The 21,517-nt window shown below is 52.0% G+C and overlaps 1 protein-coding gene across 1 annotated transcript in view; it reads left to right on the forward strand.

Moving 5' to 3' along the window:
* HGSNAT (heparan-alpha-glucosaminide N-acetyltransferase) overlaps positions 1 to 21,274 on the forward strand; it is a 33,586-nt gene extending 12,312 nt beyond the window's left edge. The window contains exons 3-18 of the mRNA XM_043454026.1: positions 444 to 580; positions 801 to 922; positions 3,392 to 3,461; positions 7,106 to 7,175; positions 7,836 to 7,933; positions 9,670 to 9,746; positions 10,364 to 10,394; positions 11,519 to 11,679; positions 12,817 to 12,932; positions 14,913 to 15,034; positions 15,445 to 15,571; positions 16,660 to 16,746; positions 18,358 to 18,435; positions 19,282 to 19,352; positions 19,438 to 19,550; positions 20,179 to 21,274. Of these exons, the coding sequence (XP_043309961.1) occupies positions 444 to 580; positions 801 to 922; positions 3,392 to 3,461; positions 7,106 to 7,175; positions 7,836 to 7,933; positions 9,670 to 9,746; positions 10,364 to 10,394; positions 11,519 to 11,679; positions 12,817 to 12,932; positions 14,913 to 15,034; positions 15,445 to 15,571; positions 16,660 to 16,746; positions 18,358 to 18,435; positions 19,282 to 19,352; positions 19,438 to 19,550; positions 20,179 to 20,360 (1,662 nt within the window). The 3' untranslated portion in view covers positions 20,361 to 21,274. The remainder of the gene's footprint in view (positions 1 to 443; positions 581 to 800; positions 923 to 3,391; positions 3,462 to 7,105; positions 7,176 to 7,835; positions 7,934 to 9,669; positions 9,747 to 10,363; positions 10,395 to 11,518; positions 11,680 to 12,816; positions 12,933 to 14,912; positions 15,035 to 15,444; positions 15,572 to 16,659; positions 16,747 to 18,357; positions 18,436 to 19,281; positions 19,353 to 19,437; positions 19,551 to 20,178) is intronic.
* Positions 21,275 to 21,517: the final 243 nt, after the last annotated feature.

Consider the following 21,517-nt stretch of genomic DNA (forward strand, 5'->3'; position numbering starts at 1 on the left):
TTTAAGTCATATCATTAAATTATGTCTTTCAAAACTATAATTTATATAAATTATATACAAAAGAATAAAGAAAAGCTTTGAAAGCAGCCTAAGTATTCCTAACTATAGTATGTGATGAAATATGATGTATCAATTAATATAACCGTTAAAAATATGCAAGTTGGGTAGAATCATATGTTTATTTGTTAAATTATAGGCAAAACCATAAAAGGCAATATTTAATGGATGCTCTATTTGTTAATGATGTGAAGAATTGACCTATTAATAAAGGTTTGTGTAATTCCATAGCAATACCTGCTTACATGGACAGACTTGACCTAAATTATTGAAATGTAAGAGTTCTTGACAAGCATGAAGGAGAAGTTTTCTCAGGCCCCTCTGTTGGATATCCAGCCACCGCAGACTGCCAGACCCCTAACCCCGACCTGTGCTTGCATCTCTAGTGCCTGCTCCAGGTTCTGGCCAGCGTCTCCCAGGGCAGGAAGGCCGGGGAGTCGGGCGTGGCGGCCGTGGCTGTGGGCACCCAGCACTGGTCCATCCTGCAGCTGAACGACAGCGCGGAGGGCAAGCACGTGTGCAGGTTCGTACCTGCTTTGCTGTGACCTACTGAAATCTGCACTTCTCTCTACTTGTTTTTTTCCTGTTTGGATTCTAGCTCCTCCTCCTTTCAGAATATCTTTCTGTGTCTTTCCTGGTCTCCATGCAGAAACGCCTCTCACTCTGTCTGAATGGCATTACCAGTATCCAACTCCTTATTTCCTAACCTAACAGTCTTTCTTCATTTTACCTAACCTCTGTAGGCTGGAGTACAAATTTGGAGAATTTGGAAACTATTCTCTCTTGGTAAAGCACGTCCGTGACGGAGTCAGTGAAATTGCCTGTGACCTGGTCGTCAACAAGGAGCCAATTGACAGTAACCTTCGTATGTACATGCTCTTGCTTGATTTTGAGAGTTTGCATTTTGAACCATTTCAGTTTTTGAGTATTGTTTGCAGCATATTGTGTAATTCAAATCCTGGATTACGGGTGGTTGTGTCTATCTCATTATGGCATATTTATAGTGTATTTATTGTGCCATTGGTATAGACTAAGAAAATGATGTGATATATACAAATATTTTATATTTCCACATATTCTCATAGTTGTTATTGGTTTAATTTTGAAGCATAAATAAGCCAAAAAAACTTATCGCAGTGGAAAGAAACTAGAAATTGGCTAGCAGTCTGGCAGTTGACTGCCAAGTATCTTTCCTTGTTTTAGGATTTAGAATACAGTGTTTTCTGTATGTGCCTTTGACAGTTCAGACATCCTCTTGGGTTCTGGAGGAGTTGTTCAGTCTCTAATAATTCCTCTGGAGGAAACGAGTCATTCCGGGGCCCCAGTAGATAGTATCAGAAGTCCCTGGGGCTGTTCCAAACAGTAAGTACTGTTCACAGTGACGCTGCTGAAGACTGGTTGGTTGTGTCAGAAGAACATCAGTAAGAGGCAATGTGAAAGGGCCGACATGGGAAGATTCAGTCATTAAAAGAATAATGAAGTAATTGATGGAAACACACTGAACATAACAAAAAGCAATAGGTTCACTATGAGGCTATAAAGCCCAAGGCCCCCGTCCCCAAACAAAAACAATATTTTGGTTGCCTTTGGGGGTTACAGGGACACCTGATGTTAACTGGTGCAATTAAAATAGTGGAAAAGCAGGATCATCTGTCATGCCTTTCCTGTTTTTGACTATGTTTTAAGATAACGAAGTAGTCCTAGGTGAAGAGGGTAAATTCTTTACAGAAGAATCCAGCTAATAATGTGGCAGAATATTTTGCAACACCCAATGAAGTCATTGATTTAGGCAAAAACCGTGAGTGGATGGAACCATCCGATGAAAGGGGGACTTCACATGGGAGGGGTCAGGCCTCCACCAGCTGAACATGGGCATCAGGCACACGGTGGGAAGCAGGAGGTGCTACTGATGGGACGTGTTGGTGAAGATGCCGCATCTGCGGAGCATCCCTGCTGGGAAGTGGGCCTTCTCGGCCAAGGCTGAACAGCTGACTTCCCATCTGCAGAACACTCGGAGGACCGAGGAACAAGATCAGTGACACCGGGTGGAAGCACCCTGGCAGATCTAGACCGAGAATGGGACGCCCTGATAGGAGACAGCCAGTCTCGTGTAAATCAAGTCCGTGACTGTGGACGAACGCACAGGACTTAAGAAACGTAACAACCGTGAAAGGTGTGAGCCCTGCCTCGGTCCTGAGTTGAACACATGGACTACAAAACGTGTCTCAAGACAACTGGAAAAATTTGAATATGGAGTCAGTGTTAGCCAGGGAGTTACTAATTTTGTATCACATTGTGCCTATACAGCAAAAGGTCCATTTTTAAGAAACTTTTCATTTTGAAATAGCTTTAGGCTTACGGAAACATTGCAAGGAAGCGTTCCCATATTCCCTTCGCCCGGCTTCCCCTAAGCCCCTGAACCGTACAATCACAGTGCCGTGATCCCTCGTATAGTTTCTGAAACCAGGCACTTAACGCGCACCCGGTGCTGTTAGCTGAGCGTCGGGCTTCTCAGGTTTCTCCAGCTGCCTTTCTAGTGTCCTTTTCCTGTCCAGGCTCCCAGGGCACTTAGTGGTCAGGTCTCCCAGGCCTTCTCTAAGCCAGTCTCATCTCTTCTAATCAGGTTTTCTTGATCTTGCACCACCTTGACACTTTTGAAGAGGACTGGCCAGTTGTCTTTACTTGGGTTGTCTTGCTGCTTTCGTGTGACCAGGGACAGGCTGTGTGTCTTCAGCAGAGTCCTGTGGAAGTGACGCTGTGTTCTCTTGGGGGGTGGGGGGTCAGGTTAAGGGTTGCATGATGGTATAGATGTATATCCCGAAGATGTGGGAATAAAATAACTGATGTCAGGGGTTTGCCTAAAAGACTTCGGGCAAAAAAAAAAAAAAGAGGGAGAATGAAGATGAAACAAGAGTGACAATGTTTGAAATTCTAGAATCTAGGCTACAAGTGTATGTGGGTTTATTATACAATTCTATACAGTTTTGAGTATGTTTGATATTTCTCATGATGAAAATTAGCACTTTAGTCATGAATCGTATTCTCAATTGTTAGTGAGAAATTTCACATAAGGGATATAGGCCTTCCCTTCATGTTTCCATTTTTATTTGTTTGCATTTTTTTCTTTTTTTCCACTTATTTTATTGAAGTACAGTTGATTTACAACATTGTGTTAATTTCTACTGTACAGCAAAAGTGACTCAGTTGTACACATATACATCCTTCTTCATATTCTGTTTGGGTTTTTCATTCACAGATTAACTGCACTGACATGACAGCCTTGACGCTTGTGACCACGCTTTTGGTGATGACGTGTTTCCTTTCGTCTTTGCAGCTCTGGGTATTGCGTTCCTCGTCGGCATGGCACTTATCATCGTGCTGTCCATCCTGAGGTTCTTGCTGAGGTAAGTTGGGGCAGGCACACTGGAAAGTAGAATATAGAAAAAAATGTGTTCAGAAAGGGTAGTTTGATCATTATTCCTGGATTAAATGAAAACTTCCTGTGTCCACCATGCCATCCTAGGCGTTAGGGATTCAGTGTTGAATAAGAGATGGCCTCTGACGTCAAGGAAATAATAACCTAGTTGGAATGGATCTTTACCTTCAATTCTCCCACGTGGCTGAAACGTAGAAGAAAATGCTTGAGCAATCACTGTTTCCTGGAGGACTCACATCATGCTTCGTGGCGTGTGGAAGTGGCCTGGGATGGTTTTGGGAGATGCTGACACCCTGACTCTCTTCTTCCTCTCGGCTCTGAGCCCTGAGGCCATGCCTCTGGCCCCAGCTCTTGCAGCCAGGACCTCCCACCTCGGGGCGGACTCTCCCTTGATTAGGGTCAGCCAGCTCAGAGAGGAAATTCCTTCCCCTCTGCTGGTATACTGCCATTCTGGTGAGTGGATTTGTGACCGGGAGAAGAACAAGAAAGTGATCTAGACTCAGGCCCAGCATAGGATCTTTCCAAGGGAAGGTCTTTCCTCTTAGAAGGAATAGGATTGAATTTTTGCATGCTCAGCCAATGAGGGTCTCAGGAAACACCACACGATTCTCTTGGTGAGCCAGATCCAACTGGAAGAAAGAACTTCCTAGAAGGAGTGTGCTTCCCTGGTGGAGAACCCTGGCTGTGCAGGAGAGCTGCCTGCTGCCGACGGTTCGCCTCACTGCCTTTCAGGGACGCCGTGCCGTCCTCGCAGAGGAGGTGCATCCCTTTGAATGTTGATGAGACGCAAATAATGTTCCAGTTTCTGAGAGTGTTTTCATTTGGTGTGGCTCTTTTTTTTTTGGCGAGCTGGGTCTCTGTTGCTGCTCATGGGCTTTCTCTAGTGGAGACAAACGGGGGCTAATCTCTAGTTGCGGCGCGCAAGCTTCTCACTGCGGTGGCTTCTCTTGTTGCCGAGCACCGGCAGGGTGTGCAGGCTCAGTAGTTGTGGCCCACGGGCTTAGTTGTCCCACGGCATGTGGGATCTTCCTGGACCAGGGGCCAAACCTGTGTACCCTGCAGTGGCAGGTGGATTCTTAACCACTGGACCACCAAGAAGTCCTCATTTACTGCATTTCATGTGAATGTTATCTGTTGCATCATGTTTAAAGTGGTAGGTGGCTGACACCAGGCTTCCGCAAAGAGAAGAGCGTCCCCCTGCCCCGTAGTGGAACTGAAACTCCTTTCGCACATGATTCTGCCTTCACAGCCTGCGGGCAGATGCTCCTGCGGGCAAAGCAGAAGTTCCTTGTATCTCTCCCATCAGCTTCCAGCTGCCCCTGGAAGCCCCAGGAAGTTCAGATGTGTGTGAACTAGAAAAGAATCTGAAAAAGTAGAGAAGAGTGCGTTGTGTCTCTCCTCTTCACCTGGGGGAACAGCACATATGAGAAAATAAGTGCTTCTTCTTTTTCAGCCTCAGTTTTTAAACATCTTTGTTGTTGTTGTTCAGTGCCCAGTCGCGTCCAGCTCTTTGCAACCCGTGGACTGCAGCATGCCAGGCTTCCCTGTCCTTCACCATCTCCCGGAGTTTGCTCGAAATCATGGGCATTGAGTCGGTGATGCCATCCAACCATCTCATCCTCTGCCTCCCCCTTCTCCTCCTGCCTTCAGTCTTTCCTAGCATCACGGTCTTTTCCAATGAGTTGGCTGTTTGCATCAGGTGACCAAAGTATCAGAGCTTCAGCTTCAGCATCAGTTCTTCCAATGAATATTCAGGGCTGATTTCCTTTAGGATTGACTGGGTTGATCTCCTTGCTGTCCAAGGGACTCTCAAGAGTTCTTCTCTAGCATCTTAACTTCTCCTTTTTACCCTGAGTTACTGGTTCTGTTTTAAGGTTTTCATGTGACAGTGATGTTACTAGCGCTGAACACACAACAAGTGGGAGCTGACTTGTAGGGAAAAAGAAGACGTTTTAAATGTATGCATTGGATATATGGGTCATATTTGGATACTGTTTTGAGCAATTAAATTGCAAAAAAGTTAGGAAAATTGAACTGGCTGGGTGTTTTTGGGAAGGGTGGATGGGGTGGGCCACACTGCTTGGCTTGCAGAATCTTGATCTTAGTTCACCCACCAAAGATCAAACCCACGCCCCCTTCAGTGAAAGTGCAGAGTCCTCAATCACTGGACCGCCTGTGTCCTACTTTAGATTCCATGTATCAGTGATAACCGTACTGGACTTTCTCTTTCTGAGCTCACTTAGTATGATCATCTCTAGGTCCATTCATGTGGCTGCAAATGGCGTTATTTCATTCTTTTTTTTTTTCATGGCTGAGTAGTATCTGTTGTGTATATGTACCACAGTGAATTTATCCATTCCTCCATTGTTTGTTTCTTTGTTACTGAATTGTAAGAACTGTTTGTATGTTTTGGAAGTCAAGGTCTTCAGTCACGTCGTTTGCAAATCTGTTCTCCCAGGGCGTCGTTTTTCTGTCACTTTGCTTGTGGTTTGCTTTGCTGCACAAAAGCTTTAAGTGTAATTGTTTTTGCTCTCATTTCTGTTGCCTTGAAAGAGTAACCTAAGAAAACATGGGTACAATTAATGTCAAAGAATGTTTTCTGTATATTTTCTTCCAGCAGTTCTATGGTGTCGTGTCTTATATTTAAGTCTTTAAACCATTTTGAATTTATTTTTGTGTATGGCGCGAGGGTGCCTCTAGCTTCATTAATTTACATTCAGGGTGGACAAATAATAAAATCAGAATCGCGAGAAAGTCACCCATTCACCTTGACACTCTTGTTTGTGCTGGTTTTGTTTATTGGTATCTTTGAAATTGAAATTACTGAAGTATAATTGATTCGCAGTGTGTTAACCTTCGCTGTAGCAGAGTGACTCAGTCACACGTGTGTGTATATACACATATACACACACGTTCTTCATCACGTTCTTTTCCACTGTGGTCCATCACAGGAGGTTGAGTGTAGTTCCCCGTGCCGTACAGTGGGTCCTCGTTGTTTCTCCGTCCTGTATACTGTACACCAGTTTGCATCTGCTAAGCCCACACGCCCGCTGCACCCCTCCCCGGCCCCCCATCCTCCTTGGCCACCGCCAGCCTCTCCTCTGTCTGCGCGTCCGTTTCTGATTCAGAGATCGGCCCCGCGTGGAAGCGGTGCCGGGCGCCGTTCGTCTTTCTCTGTGCGGCTCCTTCACTTGCTGTGATCCCCCCCGGGAGCCTCCTGCTCCTGCCCCGCTGCTGCCGTGGCCGCGGAGCCTCAGCCTCCCACGGCCGCAGACGCCGGGGTCCGTCATCGCTGCCTCGGGCACCCGCTGCTGCTCTAACTTTGACCAGAACTCCAGCCGCGGGGACTAACAATGTCACTTGCCCTCACGACGTTCTTGAGGGAAGGCTCCGTCCTTACCCCTGCTTCCTCTCTGATGCACTCATGCCGTCAGCGTCCTGCGCTTGAAAGTACTGCTGCTGGAAACTTTGATTTCTACTTCTGTTTCGTTGAAAACGGAAAATGTGTGATTCTTTGACTTTATAGAATGTGAGCTTTCACTTTCTTTCAGCATAATATTCTGAAATTCTGCCCAAGAAAATAAATTAACCAGGCCTTTTATTTGTTGACAGTTTGGAAGACTTTCAGAATTGGATTTCTAAAGCAATCAATTCTCGGGAAACCGATCGCCTCATCAATTCTGTGAGTGATTAGAACGCGTCGTGTGCGCTCTGGGTGACCGCCCCGATTGGGAGTTTACCGGCCCTCATTCAGTCACCTCGGCCGCCTTACGTTGTGCGCGCCCAGGTCGAGTGTCCTGCCTTCTCCATCACCGGAAGGGCCCTCCCGCCCCCGGGAAGGGCGCCCCCTCCTCTGTCTTGTGAGGCTGGAGCTCCGGCTCTGTGGTGACGCTCGGAGTGGACGGTCTGTCCGCTCCGCAGGCAGCACTGCCGAATCGACCCCGTCAAGTAGAGTGTCAAGATTAAAACAAAATGAGAGACATGAGTATTAAATCCGTACACGTGGTGGCCTGCCGTGGTGATTAAACGTCCTGTCTCGTGTTAATCAGTCCCTTATGGACACATCCGAGTCCACTCGCGGACATACCTGCGGGTGTTCTTGTCCCAGACATCCTTTGTGATTGTTTATCAGCCCGGCCACTGCAACCTCAGCAGAGGTGCAAAACCCAAGTCAAGTGAAACCCTAATCTCTAGGTGCGTCTTTACAAAAGCAAATGCAAGTGTCATCTAGCCACAGTGATCCTCAGCTTTCACTCTGCTGATTTCTGCCCTAAAAGCAGAAAAGTCTGGTTTACTCTTTTGCCTCATGAACTGTTTGCATTTTTCTCCCCTTTTCCGGAAGGAGCTGGGGTCCCCGAGCAGGGCGAGTGACCCCCAACCAGAGGCCTGGCGTCGGTTGGCGGCCCCGCTGCGCCTCCGCTGCGTGGACACGTTCCGAGGGTACGTGGGCTCCTGGTGACACATGGCCTCTGGTGGCACGTTCACACACACACACACACTTGCTGCAGGAGGTATTTCAGGCACCCTTTGCTCTCGAGGCTGGAGAAGGTCTCCTGCTGTAAAGCTAAATCGGCAGCCTCTCCTGGCTCGAGACTACCGTGCGAGCCAAGCGGACAGGTCACTCGGAGCAGCTGGCTGGGGGAGAGGCCGAGACCCGCCTCCTGGGGGCCCGGGAGCTGTTGGGGGGGTCACTTCCGTCTGCGAGGAGCTCCCCTGGGCACCCTGGTCCGCTCAGCAGCTGCACAGATGGGCCAGTGCCCCAGCCTGGAAACGGAATGCGGGACAGCCCCGTCCTCCTCCTCCACTCACAGACCAGCTCAAATGTCAGGCCCTTTTGATGGCAAATCCAGAGTCACACGGTCCAGAATGGCGGCCAGGACCGGACGCTGACAATAAGGCCTGAGACCATGTGGCCGAGAAGAAACCTCTAGGTGTCAGGTCTGGTCTTCTGTTGCTTCTCACTGAGGCCTTTCAGAACCCTTTCAGGGTCCCCCGACCCCGCCTCCCCAGGGCTCCGCGTGCCCCTCTCTGTGTGTCTGAAGCCTGGCCGTTGCAACACGAGCCCTCCCGTGCGCCAGGCCCGGTTCCAACTTGTCTTCATCTTTTCATCTCTCAGCAGTCCTGTGAAGTATATGCTTCCTAAAACATCCCTGTTTCTCATGGAGCAGTTGAGCCTCAGAGCTGAGTCAGCTGCCCGAGGTCACGCAGGGACCACGTGGGATGTGCATGCAGTCGGCTGGGCGCCAGTGTGCTGTGCTTAAAGCTCAGTCATGTCTGACTCTTTGTGACCCCACGGACTGTAGCTCCCGCTAGGCTCCTCTGTCCATGGGATTCTTCAGGCAAGAATACTGGAGTGGATTGCCATTCCCTCCTGCAGGGATTGAACCCAGGTGTCCCACCTTGCAGGCAGATTCTTTACCATCTGAGCCCCCAGGGAAGCCCAAGAATACTGCAGTGGGCAGCCTATCCCTTCCCCAGGGGAATCTCCCCGACCCAGGAATCAAACCAGGGTCTCCTGCATTGCAGGCAGATGCTTTACCAGCTGAGCTACCAGCTGACTTCTGGGCTCCACTGTTCCCACAAATCACCCTGCTGACACACTCGTGTCTTTATTCCCCACATTCAGGGGAACTGGCATCAGACAGCAGCACAGGCAGAATCTGTCTGACTCTATTCCTCTCTCTTCTGGAGATGTTCCCGGGTGTTCAGGGGTGACACTGATTCAGTGCTGAGATGTTTCAAGCACAGGTTCGGTGCGGTGATGGACGTAACTCTCTGTCATGGTCCCCGGGTCGGGGTGTCCCTCCTTCTCACAGAACTGATGGAGGCTCACCCGAGGTCCAGTGGATCCAAGAAAGAGGGAGCCAGGTCTTGACCTGAAAGACTGTCCCCCCACTACATTTCCTTCACCTGAAACACTTGAGTAATTACCACGGAACAGAGTGATCAGGAATGTTTTGCTCCATTTTCAAATTCCAGGGTGTAGTGGCACTTTTTCTTCAGACATCACGTCAGAAATGGCAGAGAGGACTTTTGTGCGGGGTCCTCCCTGCGGTGATGAGAAGCGGGAGTCTCTCGCTCTTGAAGGGTCTGCTTGCATCAGGGCGGCACTGTCTGCAACCAGGCGTCCCGGGCGCACAGCCGGGCCCTGAGCGCGCGTGTCTGTTACTTTGCAGGATGGCGCTCACCATCATGGTCTTCGTGAACTACGGAGGCGGGAAATACTGGTACTTCAAGCACTCGAGCTGGAATGGTGAGCCCTGCCCAGAGGTCGCCTGGCTGACTCGGGCCCCTCCAGAGCCGTGGGTGGAGGCTCCAGCGATGCGTCCCCTCGGATGGCACCTTAGACCTTTGCCTCAGCCTTCAGTTCCCGCCTCCCTTTTGTGTACCCTGGCTCCGCAGTGCTTCCCTGTCACCCCAGAGGTCTGTGGAGGTCGGTGCGGCCGGCCCGCGGGCTCTGCAGAGGGTTGTGAGGACCTGGGTGTTCCAGGCGCGCCTTGTGCCACAGCCTCACGGGTGCTCCGCACTGAGACGCCTGGTCCTCCTGGGGATGCCGTGGATCCGGGGGCTCTGAGTGATGCTGAATCGTGGCTGTGAATCTGCCTGGGGCCGTGGGTTTAGGATGAGTTCTGAGTAGCACTCCCTAAGATCGAAGACCGCCGGCATGCTTCTGTCCAGGCTTCCCGTGCTGGGGCAGCTCTCAGGAAGCGCCCCCTGCCAGCCCCAGCCCAGAGTCAGGGCAGCTCGGCGCAGCTGCGTGGGGTTTCCCTGAGGACGCGCCCGGGCAGTGAGAGATGGACGCCGTCCCGGGTCGGGGAGCGCCGACGCTCCGGGTCCCTTCCTCACTGTCCCGCTTGTGTCCTTCTGCAGGGCTGACGGTGGCTGACCTTGTGTTCCCATGGTGAGTTGTAGACCCACCACCCGCTCTTCATGGCCCATCTGCCAGCTTTGGTTTTCCGCTGATGCTGGACCTTCCTGACCCTGCCCTGAGTTCCGGCGGCGGGCCTGTGCTGCCCCAGGTCTCTGTGTGATGAGCTCCTCCCGAAAGCTGGGTTCCTGAACAACTCGGACACCTGGCGTAGCGCTTGTCTAAGACACATGCGCATAAAAGATGGGTGACTTCGGAGGGAGCGTTTTGTTAGTGTGCGTGTGATGTGGGAGATCCTGGAATCTTGTGGAAAGTCATAAATTCTGAATATTCCACTAATCCTGAAAATACGTGTGAAAATTTTATTTCCTAAAATTTTATTTCCTATACGCAGTATATCCGTAGCAGGGAATTCTGATAAATTCTGATAATGTGTATAACAGTTAATGATAGTAGTGAGCTAAACTCTAAAATAAGAGTGGAGTGAGCCTGGCTGTCTCTGGCTGTCCCCTTGGTTGAAGGACCCTGACTTTCCACACAGCGCAGGTTTTGCCGACACTGTGAACAACTTCCCTCCGTCATTTGGAGGTGTTTGTAGAACTGGCCGCGGGTTCCTGTCTTTGGTGCCTGGTGTTTCATTGCTGATATGAACTTAGGTTTATCTGGGCTGGTGAAGATTCCTTTATGTTAATTTTTTTTAATTGAAGTGTAGTTGATGTTCAACATTGTATAAGTCTGTGCCATATATGTGTATATTATATGTATATATATGTGTGTATAGTACATGTATATATATATATATACACTCACATATATTCTATTGGGATTCACAATTTAAAAATATAGTTATGATAAAATACTGGTCACATTCCTTATGTTGCACAGAATATCCTTGTAGCTTATTTTATACATAATAGTTTGTTTTTGGTGACTGAATGGGGGGATTGTCCATTGTTCCACAGGGTTTCCTCCTAAGACAGGATGAGAAGGGGCACAAACCTTTCAGACCGACACTGGAATTCTTCCTCCACCTCTAAGCCGATGTGGTTTCAAGAAATCATGTGTTGCTTCTCTTACATCTTAGGTTATAAAATACTGATGATGTAGAGACAGAAAAGTTGGAAGTGGCCACCGTGTAAGAGCTGTTGTTTTTTCAGGTTTGTGTTTATTATGGGAGCTTCGATTTTTCTGTCAATGACTTCCATTCTGCAGCGGGGATGTTCAAAATTCAGACTACTGGGGAAGATCGCGTGGAGGAGTTTCCTGCTAATCTGTATAGGAATTTTCGTTGTGAACCCCAATTATTGCCTTGGTCCATGTAAGTATTTTTCCCCTGTTAAAATATATTCAGGTTGAAATAGGGAAAAGATGTGTTATAGTTTGAAAGAAACGCAGTTCCTCCACCTTAAGTTTTGCCTGCAAAAAAGAACAGTTACTCGAAAAGTACATCTAATGCTTGCATGACTTTGGGCATTGTTATTTGTTTATTTATTTGGCTGCACCACACGGCATGCAGGGTCTTTGTTCCTCAACCGGGGATGGAACCCGCGCCCCCCCTGCAGTGGAAGCGCAGAGTCTTACTTAACCACTGGACAGCCAGGGAAGTCCCTATTATTATTATCTTGGAATTTGAGGCCTGAGAGGTGCCTCCAAGTCCAGGCAAACCCTTCTGCACAAAGGAGGACCCTGGGGCGGGGAGAGCGAGGTGCGGTGTCAGAGTAGGGAGGGGCACGGCGGGGCCAGACCAGCCGCTGGTTCCCGTTGCCGCCTCCTGCCGCTTCGGCCTCACCCGCTCTCACGGCGAGGCTGCCCTTCCAGGCCCCCCTGCGTGTGGACTCCCCTGCCGTTGTCGGAGAGGCGTGAGGGGCAGGACGGCGGGGGAAAGGGTGTGAGCCCGTGCTGGGGCAGCGACGGAGCCGGGCAGGCAGAGACGGCGGTCCGCAGAGGGCGCCCTCTCACTAGCCGAAGGAGACACGCTCACCCAGCAGCTGTCGGGCGAAACCCTCAGGCCTGAGACGCCGAGGCTTTGGGCGACGGGCGGAGGTGGGGCCCCGCGGGACGTGGGCTCCGCGGGGCTCCGCAGGGCACACATGGTGGGGCCTCCTGGGGTGACCGTCGGGCAGCCCCGCCGTCGCGTAGCCTGCGGGGCAGCAGAGCCCGGCCCGTGCCAGTCTGCCGGCTCCCCCAGGCTGGCAGTTGGATGCTCACCCTCGACGGGAGAAGGCGGGGAGGGGGCCTCCCTGCGTCCCCACGCTGAGCCGGACCCTCGGCTGCTCTGCTCCCAGCCTCCCTGCTGGGTGCGAGTGAGGCCCCTGACCCCCGGGTTCCCATCTCCGCACGCTGCAAAATCAGACTTCCTCGGCGCGGGAGAGGTCTGTGTGCCCCTCGGGAGAAGGTGGTGTCGGCGGGGTGAGGCACGCGGCGCTGGCTGACGCCCCTGCCCGGTGCCCTGCAGTGTCCTGGGAGAAGGCGCGCATCCCCGGTGTGCTCCAGCGCCTGGGGGCCACCTACTTCGTGGTCGCCGCGTTGGAGCTGCTCTTCGCCAGGCCGGTGCCCGAGACCTGCGCCTCGGTGAGCAACCCCGTTTTATACAGGGGGGAGGGTCCCCTATAAGTGCCAGGGCCGCCTTTAGTTCTGAGCGCGGAACCAAAGAGAACGAGACTCTGCAACTCTGTTGCGGAGCATCTTTTTTTCCTCTTCAAGTAGTTTTATTCAGTCTTTATATCCGTCTTTTTTTGTGTGTGTGTGATCAAGAACACATACCATGAGCGCTGCCCTCTTAATAAATGGTTCAGTTTCCATCCATCAGTGCGTTTTGCGGGCGTTGAGCAGCACCATCATCTGGTGCGCTAGCCCGGCCCCTCGGGGCGGCTGCCAGTGTTTCAGTCTCCTTGTGGAAACCTCAGAACCTAGCAGTGTCCGCACAAAGGCTGCAGAGGTCCGAGCTGGAAGGCGCCAGGTCTGCCCCGCGCTGCTCCCTGGTCCCTCTTGGTAAGGTGGATGTGAGGTCTCACCTCTTGTGTTACTACTTTCTGTCTCATTATAAATTGCCAAGTTCAGTTTACTCAGATGACAGCTATTTTTTTTGGTGCCCCCCTCCACAGTGGGCAAAGCTTTAGGTGGAAATGTTTAAATCTTTCCATGTAGCTCCTGCTTCACAATAAGCTTCTTAGCTGTATAAGCTGTATTTGTTCCCACTCCTTCCTGTGTAACTAGCAAGCATCCCTGAATCCCAGGTTCTCTTGGTTCTGCCTGTAAGGCTTCCTTGGTTGTGTATTGCTGGAGTGCGTTTTCCCGGCACTCCTTGACCCCGCTCCCCCCAGCGGCCCCTGCCCACGGCCTGAGCCCTCTGCTGCAGGCTCTGAAGGCCCATTGAGGCTGCCGTGTGTGCCTGGATGTGACCTTGGTGGCGGAGGGGGACTTGAGGGTCTGCGAGGCTCATCCAGGCCGCCACGATGGAGCCAGGGGCTGTGGGGACCCCAGGAGCAGGTGGGCTGTACCCCTTCAGCCAGCAGAGCTCCCAAAGCTGAAATTGCATTTTCCTGTTTAAAATTCAGTTGTATTTCTTTTTAAAATAATAGCTTTATTGAGATATAATTTGCATACCATAAAACTCACACCCTTGAGGTGTAAAATTGAGGGACATTTTACCAAATGTCCCAAATAGTCACAGACCTGTGCACTCATCACCACTGTCTAATTCTGGAATAGTTTGATTACCCCCTGAAAACACCCTGTCTCACTCCCAGCAACGCCCCCGCCCTAGGTCCCCGGCCCTAGACAACCCCTAATCTGCTGTCTGTCTGTAGATCTGCCTGTCCCGGACATGTCACAGACACGGAATTACATAGTATGTGGCTTCTCATGTCTGGCTTCTTTCATTTAGCAGAATATTTTTTGAGGTTTATCCGTGTTACGCCGTGAGTACTTCACTCCTTTTTACTCCTGAGTAACATTCTGTTTTCTGAATGTAACATATTTTGTATTCATTCATCAGTTGATGGATAGTTGACCTGTTTTCAGTTTTTGGCTACTATGAATAATGATTCTGTGTCCATTCATGTACACGTTTCTGTATGAACATCTTTTTAAATCGCTTGGATACAAGAGTAGAATTTTCCACTGACAACTTCTCAACTAGCATTTTACCGTGACATGTCATATGCTATGCTTGGTCACTCAATTGTGTCCAACTCTTTGCGACCCCGTCGACTGCAGCCCGCCAGGCTCCTCTGTCCGTCGTGTTCTCCAAGCAAGAACACTGGAGTGGGTTACTGTGCTGTCCTCCAGGGGATCTTCCCGACCCAGGAATCGAACTGGGATGTCCTGCATTGCAGGCAGATTCTTTACCAGCTGAGCTACCAGGGAAGCCCGTGTCACAGAGGTGGCGTATCTGCGTTTGGAATAAACAAACATCTATTCTGTGTTACCACCGTCAAGGCCAAGAGCAGCCTCACAGGAGCTTCCTGAGTGCACGTGCACCCCACGTCACTTCCCTTTCCGCCGGCGCCCAGTTCACATGTGTTCTTTCTGTGTGCCCCCCTCCCCCAGGAGAGGAGCTGTTTTTCTCTGCTGGACATCACGGCCAGCTGGCCCCAGTGGCTCTTCGTGCTGATCCTGGAAGGCGTCTGGTTGGCCTTGACCTTCTTCTTACCGGTTCCCGGGTGCCCCACGTGAGGAGCCCTGCGGGAAACTCTGTTTGCACATCCCTTTCTGCCAAGTTGGAGCCTCCGGGTTCCAGCTGTCAGCCTGCCCGTGTGGGGACCTCCCTTCCTCTCTGTCCTCCTGAAGACTCCCTGGTGTTGGGGCGGAGGGGGGAGAGGGGTGGATGTGGGTCCAGAGGCCCGTCTCCGGCAGGTCTCCCGGGGTCAGCGGGAGGAGGGATGGACTTTGGGCCCCCGCCCGTCCCACCCCTGGGGCGGCCAGGGAGTCAGGGGCTTTGCAGCGGGTGTGCCCAGCGCTCAGGCGTCGTCGGGAGGGTGGGAGTTGGCGGCGCTCTGGGGGTGTGGTGGGCGCGCACATGGCCCGTGCGCAGCCCTCCCCCCAGGCCTGGCGGGTGAAGCACGTGTTTCCGCCTCCTCAGCGGTTACCTGGGGCCAGGCGGCATCGGAGACGGGGGCAGGTACCGGAACTGCACAGGCGGCGCCGCGGGCTACGTGGACCGCCTGCTCCTGGGAGACCAGCACCTCTACCAGCACCCGTCCTCCACTGTGAGTGGGTGCTGCCCGGGCCGGGCGGACCCTGGTGGGGGAGGGGGGCGGCCAGATCTCATCTGCGACCGAGAGGTAGGCTAGGGTGGAGCCGAGCTGTATTTGAAGCTGGCTGACCTTAGAGACCTCACCTGAACGTTGGTCGTGGGCGCTGTGGGTGGTCGTGGGTTGGTCTTTGGCTTTTAAAGTGAGGCTGCCGGGTACCAGATGTGCAGGAGGTGCTTCCGCGTGGGTCTCAGGTCCGGGCGGGGTGGGCGGTTCCAACACAGGATGTTTGTCCAGCAGCGCTTTGGGATCAGCACGTGTGGGGCTGGAGGAAGTGGGACGGGGCAGAGGGACCGTCACACGCAGGCCCCGCTGGTGTCCTTGGGGCTGGAACGGCCCCTCAGAGGTGTTCTCAGTGGGGCGGGCGTGGGACCAGGCCCTTTGACATCCCTGGAGGGATGTGGGTGGGTCAGCAAGGGGGTGACTCCCGAGAGCTGGCTCCCTTCAGGGACGAGCCCAGGAGCAGCTGAGAGCTTTCGGCCGTCGCTACTTCAGGATGCCCTTGTCCCCCGAGGGGTGGGAGAAGCCGGGGCGGGATAGCTGGGTGATGCCCCCTGGCACCCATGACAATAACTGGCTCCAGTTCTGTAATATAATATTACAGAACTGCCCTTTCTATAATAACCATTTATCTTATAATGAAATAATGCAAATATGTTTTTAATTGCTATTTGCCTTAAAAGACAAAAGGAAGAAGTCATTGTCACAGTAGGCTTGATCCTAAAGAGTAAACCTGAAAAGTAAAAGATTCCATAGTGTTTGAAGCTGTCAAGGGACGCGTTGTGTCAGGGGCACGGGTCCCAGCACCATCTCCCAGACCACCTGAGGTCAGGGTGGCTGCACAGCACCGGGGCTCACATCTGTGTTCCCTTCCAGAGTGTCACACACCACAGAAGTATGCTGGCCACAAGTTGGCAGTGAGTTTCTGCAGCGAAACCAAAAGCATTGACTGCTGGGGTGTGATGAAGTCTGTATTTCGTCTGCGAGTTGTGTGTGTGTGTTTTTCCGTCAGTGAGTGAGTCCTGCCTCCTCGTCCTGTTCAGGTGCTTTATCACACCGAGGTGGCCTATGACCCGGAGGGCATCCTGGGGACCATCAACTCCATCGTGATGGCGTTTCTGGGAGTTCAGGTATGTGTTCATTTCACGAGAATGCGTGTTCCTGACAGTGTGTGACTATTGATTCATCACTCATCCACGTGTCCATTTGACTAAAAGAAGTCATTGGAAGCACAGTCTTCCGTGTAGTTCAGGCCTAATAGATTCTGCTTCTGTTTGACAGATGGTCAAAACTAGAAGGTGCCAAAAGTTAGCACGTTCATATAATTAGGTGTCATTCCGGTAGTCTGGGAAGTTATTACTCATGTGGCTCGTCCCGGCGGTGGGAACGGCAGCCCCAGGGTGAGAGGTGTCCCCGCTGGGCAGGACCGCGTCTGGAAGGTCACCTGTCACCTTTTGTGTGCACGTCACACAGTTTGAGATTATGCACACTCTGTGCCCGAGCCAGTCCCGGCAGCTCTCGGTTTCTCTCACAGGCAATCATGTTAAGATTCTGAGCAGCCCAGATTTTCCTCCCTGAAATTCTCCTGATTTGGTGTCGGAAACCATTATTTGAGAGGAGATGACTGGGAGGGGAAAGACCACGTACTCCTTCCTGGGGGACCTTTGTGACCCTGAAACTATTTTGCATGTGGCTGCCGAGTCCTCCAGATGTGGCTGATCTGAAGGAGGAACTGGTTTTTTATTTCATTTAAATTAACACTTGAATCATCACAGGTGGCCAGTGGCTCCCGTGTGGGACAGTATATACAGCATATACATTTTGGTGGTTAAATAATTTCCTGGGTAGAGATGCCGCCTTTCCGTCTGCAGCAGTGTAGAGTTTACGTTGGTGCTTTTATTCGTAAATGCATTTAATCCCCCTGTATGCTCTCCAGGTAAATCTATGCATGCCCTAACTCCGGTAAGGAGTGCTGACCGCCACCCGTGCCTGGACCTTGCGCACCCACTGGGCCGTCCGGGGAGTGTTTCTGTACCCCCTGTGCTTCAATAGCAGTTATATAAGTTATATAATAGCACCTAAATAAGTTAATTCACATAAGGCTCCAAAAACAGGACGTTCATAGGTTTTAGCTCTTATAAATTATTGTTAACACTTTCTTCATTGTTTTCAGAAAATCCTAATTTGGGGGGTGGTTTATGCAAAGTGCAGATTTTTCTGTTTTAAAGTGTTCCCTGCCTCTGGGTCCACACTGCACCTGTCCCCCTCCTGTACCCATGACAGGCGGGGCCATTCAACTGCCCAGCCTGGTCCCTGGTTACATGGCGGGGGGAATGACTTTCCTTGGCTCCCATCGCCTGTGGGAGAAGGCTCCTGCTGCCTGCTCCCTCCTTCCCACCTCTGACCCCCTTGGCCTTTCTGAACCACCTGCAGCCCAGCAGGGCGGCCGAGTGCTTTCACCCGTGTGACATGCTGCGTGCATGCTGTTCCAGGCTGCCCAACACTGTTCCTGCTTCGTGCTCATGTCCTCAGTTCAGCAGTGCCTCCTCTACGCGTCTCCCTCCCCTCCTCCCTCCCTCCCTCCCCTCTAGTGGTCCCTCTCTCGGTCCCCACTAGCCAAGGGCAGGGGGACCATTCATTCCCTGGTAACCTCAGTGCCTACAGGCGAGTCTGTCTGGGTAAATATGAAATAAGAATCCCCCTAGCTGGTTCTCTTGGTCACGCTGCATTTTCTTCCCCAGGCAGGGAAGATACTCCTGTATTACAAGGACCAGACCAGAGGCATCCTGATCAGATTCGCTGCCTGGGGTTGTCTTCTTGTAAGTAACCCCCTCCCTCACTGAAGTTCCTTCATGTTTCAAAGAAAGAAAAATTTAGCCCTGGGGTCATAGCTGTCATGTCAGAACATTCTTCACTTCATCATCTCGATGCCTAAATGCTCAGGTTGGTTTTCTTAGGAGAAGTCTTTTTAAGGAAGTCAGTGAATCCATGAGGAAACAGAGCGAGGGGTGGGTTCTGGGGGCCTTTGCCAGCAGGACCTGGCCCCCGATGACAGGTTGGCAGGGGGCAGAAGAGAAGCCTGGCGTTCCTCTCCCATCTGACCCTGCGGTCGTGTTTCCTCTGAGGATTCACTCAGCTGATCAGCTCATTCACCTTCGACTCGGGGCAGTGCTGACAAGGCGCTTTGTGGAGAGTATTTCCAGCTGCGTGTCCTGTTTGTCTGTGTAAATTGTTATTTTGGTTCTGGCTGTGCTGGGCCTCCATCGCTGTGCTCAGGCGTCTCTCTAGGTGTGGCGGGGGGGCTGCTCTGCTTGTGTTGCACGGGCTTCCCTTGTTGCAGAGCACGCGCTCTAGGGTGCGCGGGCTCAGTTGCTGGGGTACGCGGGCTTAGTTGCTCCGCGGCATGTGCTCTTCCTGGACCAGGGATTGAACCTATGTCCCCTGCATTGCAAGGTGGATTCGTAACCACTGGACCACCAGGGGAGCCCATGCTGATACATCTTAAACACGTGTTTCTAGTTAAAAGAATAAAACAGAGGGCACACTTTTCAGCTTTCCCTAAGCAAGGAAGTCACTCCTGGTTTTCAGTCTGGAACCACTGTTGTTTCTGGAGATGATAGAAAAAACTTCTAACATCTTTGTCCTCACCCCACCCTTGCCTCCAGGGGCTTGTTTCTGTGGCTCTGACGAAAGCATCTGAAAATGAAGGCTTTATTCCAGTAAACAAAAACCTCTGGTAGGTGCAGAGGCCCCGTTGCCGGCACACCTGGAGGGGTGGGCGTCCGCCGCGCTCGGAGCCCTGAGACACCCGCTGTCCCCAGGTCCCTCTCCTACGTCACCACGCTGAGCTCCTTGGCCTTCCTTATCCTGCTGGCCCTGTACCCCGTGGTGGATGTCAAGGGGCTGTGGACTGGAGCCCCGTTCTTCTACCCGGGTGAGCGCCCCCGCCCCAGGCCACGCGGAGGAGGGCACCCAGAGGACGGGCTGGATGCCGGGAGTGGCCGGCGCTGAGCGTGTCCCGGGGGTCCCAGACAGCCCCCCATTTTACCGTTTATTAGTTTGTGGGGTTGTAAATGCACCTGACTGGCCTCCTCAGGCAGGTCATTGGTTCCGGGCACTTCAGAAAAGGGGCCATGCCTTCTCATGGAACACCCCCCACACATGCACCCCACAGACAATGCGGGAGTGATGTACTTGGAGGTGCTGCCCGGGGCCGCTTGGGGCGGTTTGGACGCGTTTTTGCCCGAGACGACAAGGCAGCAGGTGGTTTCAGGGACTCTTTTCAGCCCCGAGTCCAGTGACCGTTACTCTCTCTGGCCCTCAAGTTTGCTGGGTGAAGAGAAGTTAATATTTCTGGTTTTCAGGTTTAGTGTTCCAGAGTCACACTTAACAAAAGGAGTACTTTCTAATTTTTGGATGTAATTTACACTTAAATCTCTTAACATACCCATCCCTTGTTTTTGGGGGCCATAGCCGATAGCAGAAGTGGGTGCTTTTTCTTTTTCCACTGAACCAAAGTCAAACGTCCAGAGTTAGGTGGATGACCAGCTGTGTCTCCCCAGGGATGAACTCGATCCTGGTGTACGTGGGCCACGAGGTCTTCGCCAACTACTTCCCCTTCCAGTGGAAGCTGGGGGACCAGCAGTCGCACAAGGAGCATCTCGTGCAGAACGTGGTCGCCACCACCCTGTGGGTGCTCATCGCCTACGTCCTCTGTAGGAAGAAGGTGTTCTGGAAGATCTGAGGCCCCGGCTGAGATGTGTTTCTGGCAGAACGACCGGGCCCCGGCGATCACCGACAGGAGTCCTTGCTCATGAACCGGATGGGCTGTGTGTTCCCCGGTTAAGGGGGCCATGCGGACGTGCTCAGGCTGGTTGACGGGGACACGGCTCGCCCACCTCTGCCTGTGTACGCGCAGCTCAAACAGCCGAACCGTCATTGTGTTCTTCTCTCCATCTGCCGTGTGAACGGATGCCTCTGGAACTTCATTCTAAGGATGTGTGGTTGCCTTTTTCACAAGGGGATGGCCAGGCCACTGCTTCTGTGACGGATAAAGCCACCTCAGGTCTGCCCTCACTGACCGCGTTTCCTGCAGATTTGTCTTTCCACGCATGTCCGCAGAGACCAAGACGCCACCATCACTGCCGTGTCTGACTGAAGCTCACTGGGTGTCATGTACAGTAACATAGTCTACTATATTTTGGTTACATACAGTTTAATATTCCAAGAAAGTCCAAGTAATATCCTTTCAGATCCGTAAGGTATGGGTGGGCCCTAAAAAATGCCTTTCCCTCAGAAGCCATGTTCTGCATTTCCCCACTTGAAAAGTAAGTGAAACTGTGGACGTGTGATTCCCAGCCACCTTCACCGACAGTTACCTACTTAGGCACCTCCCCGAGCCCATCACCTCCCCGTCTGTCTGCCCACCCGCCTCCCACCCGTCCGTCCGTCTGTGTATCTGGAGGGGAGGGGTCCCCAGAGCCATCCTCTATCTCTAGGAAGAGAGGAGCCCACACGCTCTGCCATCCTCACCGGGCAGGTCCTCTCCAGCCCCGAGACCCAGTGGGGTGGGAGACATCAGTGGCTTTCCTGAAATCCTTAGAAGAGATCATTTTGTTACCAAAAACGCTTCAAAATAAATGATAAGTTTAAAAAGCTCTCACTGGAGTGACTCCTTTCAGAATGACCCTCCACAGTGGAGGCAGCTTGCCTGCTTGGAATCACCAAACCAAAGAATCGTTTGTGGGGCGTGAAGGCGGAGAGCACAGCGGACCAGCCCTCCGTGATGCAGTGTCCTGTGCCCAGGCCTTCTGCGGCAGAGAGGTTGCGCTGCGAAGCTTCCTTGCGTGATGAGGTGGGCTCACCTCTGCCCGTCCCCTGGCGTCTGTTGTCTCCCTGCGT

This window comes from Cervus canadensis, chromosome 31, assembly GCF_019320065.1.
Source record: "Cervus canadensis isolate Bull #8, Minnesota chromosome 31, ASM1932006v1, whole genome shotgun sequence".
NCBI lineage: Eukaryota > Metazoa > Chordata > Mammalia > Artiodactyla > Cervidae > Cervus > Cervus canadensis.